This window comes from Aethalodelphis obliquidens, unplaced genomic scaffold, assembly GCF_003676395.1.
Source record: "Aethalodelphis obliquidens isolate GAN/ISIS:26980383/991018 unplaced genomic scaffold, ASM367639v1 scaffold7, whole genome shotgun sequence".
Taxonomy (NCBI): Eukaryota; Metazoa; Chordata; class Mammalia; order Artiodactyla; family Delphinidae; genus Aethalodelphis; species Aethalodelphis obliquidens.
The window spans coordinates 66422540-66432924 of NW_020837951.1; the positions used below are offsets into that span (position 1 = coordinate 66422540).

Below are 10385 nucleotides of genomic sequence, written 5' to 3' on the forward strand. Positions count from 1 at the left end.
ACAATGGTAGGTTGGTGGGTGACCTAAGCATTTTCAGGATTGTATTGCTTTTCTTTTTCTTCCTAATTGGCTGCATACTCTACCCCCCTTTTTCTTTTTAATGCAGAATAAGACAAGCTTCATCTCAGCCTAGAAGGGAATATCAGCCTAAACCTCGAATGAGCCTGGAGTTTACAACTGGGGACAGCACTCAGCCCAATGGGGGCCTCTCCCACACGAGCACTCCCAAACCTGCAGGTAAGGAGCGGAGGCCTGCAGAACCCATTCCCCGGGCCTGGGCACACTGCACTGACACTCTTCCAGAAATGCTAGGAGCAGTCCAATCTGTGTGCATAAGGAATCCACTATAATATATTTCTTACAGGGTGGTTTTGTCAGGTAGAAACTCTTAAAGGAGTTCCTTCTTGTCTCATTGATTATCTCTTCCCCTCCTTTACTCTCTCTCCTCTATAAAACTTTCTTCGTTAAGTCCCTTTTTTCTCTCACTGTCCATCATCAGCACATACTTAACTGTTCTAACAAACACATTTGATTTTGACCCTCCTTTGTGGTCTTACAATTACCTTAATATGTGAGTTTAGTTGTAGGGATGGCGTCTTTTCTTCCTGTTATTCTGCCTCCGTGATTCCTGCCTGCATGAGGAATCATGCTCCCGGGCAGTGCGTGCCCACGTACACTCACGTATAACCCACAGACAGCAAGCACTCCAGGAACTTGCTGAGTTGGATTTCCTGAGTCACAGTAGCATGTGGGTGAATATATTTGTAGATGAATATATTCTGGGTTTCAGCATCTGCTAGACTTCCCTCCTTTCCCCACCCTCCAGCCGGTTCATCGTGCTGTGGTAAGAGGTTGATACAATGGGAGCTAAAACTTCTTTTCCATCAGGCATGTTGATGTATACCCAGTAATGTATTCTTTTAGGTGGTACCACCGCTCTCCACCCCCTACACACAGATCAGATAAAAACCTGTGCTTGAAATAGATTCAACCTTGGTAATCTTGGTTGAAGAACAGGAACTATCTCATACTGGATGTGGATTTTAAGGATATACAGCTTTCTCCTGTTTTCCCTGCATCCCCAGTGCCTGATGTTCTACAGTAGGAAACATAGATGCTCTCAGGAGACCATGAAGGAACAAAGTGAGGTGTGTGACGACAGTTGGAGTTCTCTGCCCCTTGTGCTTAGCTCTGCTGCTCAGAGCCCTCAAGTGTGCGGATAAACAGCAGTGGTTTTTAGAAGTTATCTGGTTACAAGGACTAGTCATATAAGTTATAGGTAACCTGCTTCCCCCTGCTCAAAAACCAATCCCATATTTCACTTTTCTTTTGGAGACTCATTAATTTTCTTTCTCTAAGTAAAAAAAAAAAAAAAAAAATTCATTGTTCCCCTTCAGAGCCATCTAGATGGCATGAAGCTGTATGCACTTGTCTGCGTCGATATACATATGTGTTTGCCTGCTGTGTTAATATATTTGCTCATTTAACATAGATCCCTTTTAAGCTATGATCCCATCCTTCAATATTTAACTCAAGGAAGAATATATTATTTTTTCTATGCCGTAGCTCTGATGCACACCTCATGTTTATATATGCAATATATAATGCAAAGGTGTAAATTATATCATTTTTATATAATCTCATTTAATAGTCAGAGTAGTACTGTGAAAAGTAAGCTCTACTGTTAGTTCCAATTTTAGACAAAGAACCTGAGAGCAAAGTGCCTTAGGCAAGGTCACAGAGAGTAAGAACTTGAACCCAGTGTTTTATATTGTCTTAGTTTTACTACATTACAGCGGTTTCCAGAGGCTGGGCGGGGAGGGGTCTTTATTTTTAAAAAGTGAGAACTGCATTGTTATTCTGAAGTTGTAAAGTTTTGTCCGTGTAATAAACTCTATTATTTCACATGTGCAGAGATCTTAAAGTGCTAGCATGGAAAGAATTCTGGCCACGCTTCATTTTGAACCTAAATCTCGTTAATACTCCTTAAGTCATTGGGTCTCCCATCTCTGGGCATCATTAACAAGGCCAACCTTGATGAATTGTGTTGTACGTATCACAAGGATAGATGTGGCCAATTTTTCATACTGGAAATAGAAACAGCAATTCAACAGCTTCAAGGAACATGAGAAAGCTTCTGAAGACCGCTAGAGGGCAAGGTGCCGTGCAGCAGACACTGGGGACCAGTAGCAAGAGGAAGCTTCAGCGGGAAGAGGAGTGAGGGAGGAACCAAGGGGGACAGCAAGCTGGGCAGGTGCAGCAGGAGGTAGACACGTGCATTAAATTCCCCTTGTCTTTCTGTGTTCTTCTCTCCTGCTCTTACTCCCAGGTGCCCCAATGGATCAGCCCTGCTGCCGAGCTCTGTACGACTTTGAACCTGAAAATGAAGGGGAGTTGGGTTTTAAAGAGGGTGATATCATCACACTCACTAACCAGATTGATGAGAACTGGTATGAGGGGATGCTCCATGGCCAGTCAGGCTTCTTCCCCATCAATTACGTGGAGATTCTGGTTGCTCTGCCCCATTAGGATGTCATGCTGGCTGGCTCACCTCTTCCTGACCCAGATAGTTAAGTTTAACCACTGCTTTGGTAATGCTGCTTACAACACATCCCAAGTGCAGGCTGCAGTGGTCCAAGTCATCAAGCCCCACTGAGTACGTTTCGTTGACTTGTGTGATCCCACGAGAGTCATGGTGATGGATGGTATCTTCTTAGCCTGGTGGGCATGGCATGTGCTTTGTAAATACCATCTGAGACCAGCCAGAATTCACAGAACTGCTGTTGACACAGTTCTCAGGAGGATGTGGCTTCTTAGAATATGACCATCAGCCACATCACAGATAAACCATCCTGCGAAGATGTTATCTACCACCCGGGGCCATCTCAAGGTCTCAGGTTCTCCATTTAAATAGAGGAGAAAGTTCTCGTTTTCACATTGACCCCTCCCAAACATGTGGGTCACAGAGTTGTCAAAGGAAGCCTCCCTCACCAGCAAATTGTCTTCTGGTCTGAACGAGCGAGTCCCTTGATGCTGTCACTATAAAAGTGTTGAGTGTGGGTTCAAAGCCTTCTCTGAGAACAGTCACCTTTGTTCCACAGCTTATGCCTATTTCTGAGTTACAGCCGGTTTTCTTCCCTCCCTGCTATTAAAGCCAGAGGGGGATTCCCATTTTATTTCTAAGTAAGACAGTTAGCAGTTAGCATATGGAGGGAGGAGCTGAAGAGGAGATTCTCCATTATGAGGAAATGGGAAGAGATCTGGTTTCCAAGCTTAAATTTCTTGCTGTACAGAAACCATGTATACATACAGGGCATTTCTGAAGGTACCTGGACAGGGGAACAAATATCTTCACTTCAGTCTTATTTATGAATTACATGTTTCATGAATACATTTGGTATAGAGACACAAGAAGAAAAACACTAGAAACCATTTTCCCGCTAGTTCATAGACCGAGAAACAGTAACCATCTTCCCACTCCACTTTCACCTTGTGTTCTTTGAACATCATGTGTGCATATTCTGCCCTCAATGAGGACCAAATAAAGATGATTTTTGTGCTTAGCAGTTTAAGATGTGTGGCTGCATATGCAAAGCGCTTTCCCGATTCAGTCATGACTTTTATTTCTGTCCCTTCTATCTCCTCTTCATTTTGTGTGTACAGTGCTGTGTGTAAACTTATGAGTGGTTTTCTTCATTGATTTGTTTCTTGCGGGTTTTTTCGTATCAGTCATTAAAGTCCTGTTAGGCATCCAGAGTTCTATTTATCTAGCTGTACAGATTCTTTCAGAGGTTTAATGTGCTGCTTTGGATGTGCCACCTGCGGTAGTGGATCATGTGGAGCGACAGGCAAATCTTACTGCTTAATGTATAAACTCTTAACCGCGGGAAGCGTCGCTGTTTCCAATAAATATTGCTGAAGACAGAACCAAAGGCTCTGGTCCTTTATTTTGTGTCAGTTCTCTGGGTCCGACAGTGGGTGGACTAGTCTTCATTGCCTTCTGATACAACCAAAGCAGACCTGGTTCCAACCTCAGACCTACTTCTCTGTAAGCAAGGGAAGTTCCATTATCAAGAAGCGACTTAGCGTGGACACCGGTAACTTACTGGTAACCCAGGGAAGGAGGAGATTTGAAAAAGAAGATAAGAAAGTGGAGAGAAGAGGTCTTCTAGAAGTTAAATGAGATAGCATCATGGTGATATAATCAGAAGAGTGTAATATTCAGAGGAGCAAATAAAATGTATCATTTCAATCAGTCTTTTGTTTTCTTTCATGCTTAAAGAGAAAGGAATAGACGTGGAAATACAGACCGGCCAAAAGGTGGCCGCTTTTTCTCTTGGTGTATATATGGGGGGAGGGGTAGGTAGGTGGGGGGGAGGGGAGCAGTGCATACAGAATATGTATTTCCTGAGCTCCTGAGAAAACAAACATGTTCTTTATGTACTGGGTGCCCTTTGTATTCCTCCATGCCGAGGCCAATAGTCCAAATGTTCTAATCTGAAACAAATTGTTTTAATCAAATATATTAGGTTCACATATATACTGTATGTGAACTGCTGTAACATGAAAATAATATTTTTGCTAGCTATGAGTTAGAGTATTATAGATCAATTCTTCAAACCAATTTAAAGAAGAAATTACCAATGACATTATTGTGATTGGAGAAAATCCAGAAAAGTCACAGATAAACTATTAGACTCAATAAGTAAATTTAATAGGATTACTGAGTATATAATCAATATCCAAAAAATTTTTATATACCAGTAACAGTCAATTAGAAAAAAGTAATTAAAATGTATATCATTTACAAAGGCATCAAAAATTCAAGTCTATAGACATAAATCTGATAAGAATTATATAAGATCTCTACATAGAAAATTATGAAACATGTTTGAGAAAAAATAAAGAAGACCCTAATGAGTGAAGAGATATTTACATTTATGGGTTGGAAAACTGAGCATTGTAAATATGTCATTTCTACCCAAATTGACCTATAGGTTTAGTGCAATTTCAACCAAAATCTCAGGAAGTTTTTTGTGTGTGTTTGAATATTGACAAGCACCTTATGAAAGTTATGTGAAATGCAAACGGATATTTCTTCTTAAAGAAGAACAACTTAGTTGGAGGACTTTCTCTAGATGTAAAACATAGAGCTATAGTAATTCAGAAAGTGTGATGTTGATTCAGTGATAGGACAAAAGATGATCCGTATGGAAGAGTAAGTCCAGAAAGAGGCGTATATGTATTCAACCATATTTGAACCAGTAAAGCTTTCTGTTGTCTTTAATGTTACACAGTCAGGTGTGATATATATATATAATATATATATTATAAACTGAGTAATTGCTGTAAACCAGAAACTAACACAACACTGTAAATCAACTATACTTCAGTTAAAAACAATCATGCCTCAGTAGTAAAAGCTGGTTTATAGTTATAAAGTTAAAAAAACAACAACTGCTTTTGCAGACTGCCTTTCATCCCATGGGCGTGGTGATGGTGACAGGAAGGACTTAATGCTAAAGAAAGCAACACCTCGAAGCTACCATTTGGAACTCTGTGTGGTGGTTGGTGAAGACTTACTGGGCTACATGGAGACGTGGCTACACCAGCAATTTCTAGGCCCAGCTGTTGGGGCCCGAGGAGATGTCAAGGAAAAGAACAAACCTATTTTTGAAAGGACCCGATGAAGGCTAGCCGCTTAAAGGTCAGGGTGTTGAATGTCACTCACTTCTCATGTGTGTCTAAGTGATGGTGGCCTCCCATCTGGGTCAGAGAAGCTGTGATTCTTGACAGGAGTGAGGCAGGCTGTCAGCTTTGGAGGTAAAGGAGTGGAGAGCAGCATCTCAATACCATTTTCTCAGAAAGGAACCCTGGACTTTTTTTGTACTACCTTATGTGGTTATTCACCCATACGTACCAAGGCCAAGATTTTGGGAGTCCCTTCAGATAAGAAATAACAACGCTTCACAGTAGAGGGGTGGAGAATAAAGTCTGAATATCAGGAAAATTCGAAGATGTTTGGAGACCTTCGTGTAATCTGGGTTCTTGAATTTTTTTCTGCATGATGAGTGTGGTCTCAGAAACAAGGGTTTCATATCTGTTTTCGGATGTCATCTGCAAAATGTTTGCAGCATTCCCGAAATTAGGAATTTTCCTTTCTTTATATTCCAGGCTTGCAAAATGTAGATTTCTTCACCTGGCAGAGTCTGTCCTGATTCTAGGCTTTTAGGGGCCTTTAAGCAATAAAAATAGGTGTGTATTTACAGCTGTGTTTGAATTCCCTGTATCATTGTTTTCACACCAGGGAATCAAACACATTCAACGCTTTTATCAGATGATGCTTGTAATTGTTGCTTGTAATTGTATTACGGCGTATCGAGCACTTCATTAAGCTCAATATATGTGATTTTGATTGAAGACTAAGGTGTTAAACACTTGGCTCTTTGGGGTCAAACACTGGAAGAAAGAGAGCTTTGTAAAAGGTTGATTGTTGACCCAATGTAGTCTCAGGCTTACTGGTATTTAGAGCTTAGAGAAGATAAAAGAACCTATCAACATTATGAAATATCTTAGTAGCAAGACAAAAGGTGAGCTCCTTGATGGTGAAATAAAGAGACTATGAGGTCTTATAAAAGGCTGGTTTTATAGAATGTCAGACATAGGAGATGAAGAAAGTAAAGAGAGAAGTTTCAAAAGAAACATTTTTCACACTTTACCTCCCTGCTAGTGTTCCGGCTTCCTCTAAATCTTTCTGTGTGTGACTGGTAAAAGAAACATCACATTTCTTTATTTTTCTAAACCCAATTAAGTATGGCTTTCTTCCCGCTCCCACCAGAATTGGCAGGCAGTGCTCTCTCGGTTCTGTCTGTGGGGAAGGGCCTCTGGTCCTCAGCGTAGGTGATGCTACTGCTGCCAGGTTTTCTCGCCCAGGCCTTTGTGGTCTGCTAGAAAGTACAGCTCCAGCCCTGTCTGCCTGAGCTTGCTGCTGGGTCTTTGCTGAAAGTCCCAAGCTGGAGCATCAGCACCCCGCATCCCTAAGCACAGGGCCATCCTCCCCGAAAATTTACCCCTTCTTCATTTAAGTCCCTTACTCCAGTAAAACAAAATACACCATGTACTGCTTTACCACCTATCCTAGATACAGTGATTGACTAGATTTGGGGAAAAGGCCAGAGAATCTGTATTTTTAAAAAGCTCCACAGTGATTCTTACCTGCATCTCTTACCAAAACGTCTGCCTCCATCAGGGCTCGTGAAGATGAAGACATCAGGAAGGCACCTACAGAGCCTCCTAAACTTACCTAATGGTTAAGAGTCACGTGGGGGAACTTGCACAAGTTTCCAGGTTCTCCTTCCAGCTGCTCTTAATCAGAATGGCCCATTGAAGGGCCTGGAAAGGTATATTTACCCTCAGAAAGGTTTAGGAAACAATCATCTACAGTGCTTCTAAAACTGAAACATGCATGAGAATCCCCTGGAGCTTGTTAAAACAGATGCTTGGGCCCCACCCCCCAGAGACTGATTCAGTAGGTCTGGGGTGGGGTGAGAATGTGCGCTTCTAATAGATTCCAAAATGATGTGTTTCCTGATCCCTGGGCCACACTTGGAGTAGTACTGCTCCATGAGGTACACTTCTTAGGAAGAGCCAGCTGTGTCACCACTCCTGCCAGGAGTTAACCTGTGCATTCTGCAGTACTTTTAACTCTCTCTTTTCACGGGAATCTGCCTTGTAGCACGCACCTCTTCCTGATCCTGATGGGAATGGAGGGTGTGACCCATTGATCTAAATAAAAGCCAAGGCAGATTCCCGGGTCCTGATGCCTGAGATTCTGATTCCGTTTCCTAGAGTGGAACCCAGTATCTGCAGGTGTGTCAGGCATCCTGTCCCACCTCATAGCTTATGCAGGCAGTCTTCAGGCCACATGGAGAAACCCTGGTTCAGACTTGGGACTCCTTAGGTTTGTGAGCACCGTGGAAGAGGATCCCTTAACAGACATGGGTTGGCAACTAAGAAGGGGAAAGGAGGGAGGAACCAGCTTCCTTTCACATGTAGTGCCAGTTCTTCCCATAAAAAAGAGAGAGAAGTATTGCATAATGCACAGGTTAACCCCTGACAGGAGTAGTGACACAGCCTTTTTCTTGCCTTGATTTTTCTTTTTATCAATAGGAACATCAAAGCATCTAAATGTATTATGTAGGAAATACAGATGGGAGGAGAAGGGCGGGGAACGGGAAGGAAGAAAGTGGTTCATGAGTCTGAGGAAACCAGACTGACTGCCTTAACACACCTAATCACCGAAATGCTGATGCCATCTGATTATTATATATTGTCTTTTATGTTCTTTTTCCCCTTTTTGTTTTCTCTTTTTATTTTTATTTTTTTTTTGCGGTATGCGGGCCCCTCACTGTTGTGGCCTCTCCCGTTGCAGAGCACAGGCTGTGGACGCGCAGGCTCAGCGGCCATGGCTCACGGGCCTAGCCGCTCCGTGGCATGTGGGATTTGTTTTCTCTTTTTTCCCTCGGTTTTATGGGACCTAGATTGCCCTCTGCTGGCCAAAACAAAAAATTTTTTTAATCAGATAAAAAGCTGACAAAATTTCCTGATTGTTTTATAATCATCGTGTGTAAACAAACCTTAAGATCTGGCTCTTTCCAGGGACGTGATGCTTAAGCTACTGCTCTTTTAATCCGTTAGTCATTTTTAGCATATCTGGGTATCCAGTGGATACCTAGTGAAATAACGTGTGATGTTCAGAGAGAGACCTGAGTTCCTGCTCTTGTCGTAAAAAGTACGGCATAATAATCCAGTTAAGACACATGTGATTAGCAATTTACAATGACTGCATGTGTGCGGTATGGGAATTAAACTGTGGTCTGCCCCCAGCTTTCTGAAGCTAAGCTGAAAAGAAGTTGTAGGTCATAGTATCTCACCTTGAACAACAGCCTTCAAGAAATGCCATCTCCAGAAACAATAACAAAAGTTACAAAGTCTAAACAATGTACTTGGAGTAATTTTTAAAGCCGATTTACTGAGGTGTAATTTTACATACCGTAAAATTTACCTATTTGAGATACACAGTTTAATTATTTTTAGTACATTTATAGAATTGTGTACCACCATTGAAATCTAGTTTTAGAACATTTCCATCACCCCAAAGGGATCGTGCCCATTTGCAGTCAATTCTGCTTCTACCCCCGCCTCCAGGCAACCTCTAATCTGTGAGTAGGGTTGTTTTAAGGCATAAAAATTGAGACATCTTAGTTAAGTGGAAAAGATAATGATTTAATTGATAAATGGTACTGGCATAGTCGGCTATCCATCTGGAAGAATATCCCGTCTCACTTGCTCACCGCCATGAATCTTGTCACTTCTTCCTTAACACTCTGCAGAGCAGCTCTGGCCTCTCACCTCACTTACTGTGGACGATCATCCTACCTAAGCTGGTAGGAGCTGTCGCAGTGACCTGTTAGGATGGCTCGAGGTGTTGAATGCAGGGTCACAAGAGAGTCCTCCCAAGCCAGTAAACGCTCCACCTGCCAGCCTTACGTTCTGCACACCCATCCCCACTTCAGCACCCTCATTAGAGATCCACTCCCACATGTCTTCCCCCAGTTCCTGCCAGTTCACACCAGCCGCCTCTTCTTTCACTGTGGAGACTCTTTCTCCCAGACCAGGGACTGGATTTCTGGGTTCTGGGTGTGCTGAGCTCTGATGCTGTTTATTAGCCTGGAAGCAGTGAGAAGCAGCAGGCTCTGCAGGTGGAGTCTTTGTAGGGGCTCCAAGGAGGGGAGGCTGCTCTCCTCTGACAAAGTGGAGGGACGATGGGCCTCTCTCAGATGGGATGATTTAGAGCGCTCGGGAGTTTGGGGTTCTGAGCCTTGTCTACCTGAACGGCTCCATCCTAGTCCTCTGGGTCCCACTCTCCTGACTTTGACAGAAGGGAACTGTCAAGGCTGTATAATCAGTTTTCCTTGTAGCTTTGCCTCCTTGGCGGATTTTGAGTTGATTTCCAGTGAAGTCCGCCCTACAGTTGCAGGAGATAAGGGTTTCCTAAGCGCCTCCCCGGAGGCCCTCTGTTTTTTACAGTTTATGGCTGGTTGACCTGTAGCTATCTTTTTTTTTTTTTTCCCCAAGATATTCAAACAGTTACCAAAGCAACGAACACCATAGCCACAGCCGTCATAATTACCATTTCACTGTGCTGTTCAAGTGTTCTTCACCTTCCACCAGTGCCTAATCCTATTACCCCAAGGTAAGAGTTCATTGTGATGCTTTGTCCCTCAAACGGCCACCGTAAATGGGGCCCTTGCCGTCTGACCAGTGGGTAGGCAGTCAGCTGCTGAATCCTCCTCCGAGAGTTTGCTTTCCAGGCCATTTCTGGT

The 10385-nt window shown here is 42.8% G+C and overlaps 1 protein-coding gene across 1 annotated transcript in view; it reads left to right on the top strand.

Moving 5' to 3' along the window:
- SH3GL2 (SH3 domain containing GRB2 like 2, endophilin A1) overlaps positions 1-3918 on the top strand; it is a 201994-nt gene extending 198076 nt beyond the window's left edge. The window contains exons 8-9 of the mRNA XM_027105926.1: positions 107-237; positions 2330-3918. Coding sequence (XP_026961727.1) covers positions 107-237; positions 2330-2529 — 331 coding nt within the window. The 3' untranslated portion in view covers positions 2530-3918. The remainder of the gene's footprint in view (positions 1-106; positions 238-2329) is intronic.
- The last annotated feature ends 6467 nt before the right edge of the window (positions 3919-10385 follow it).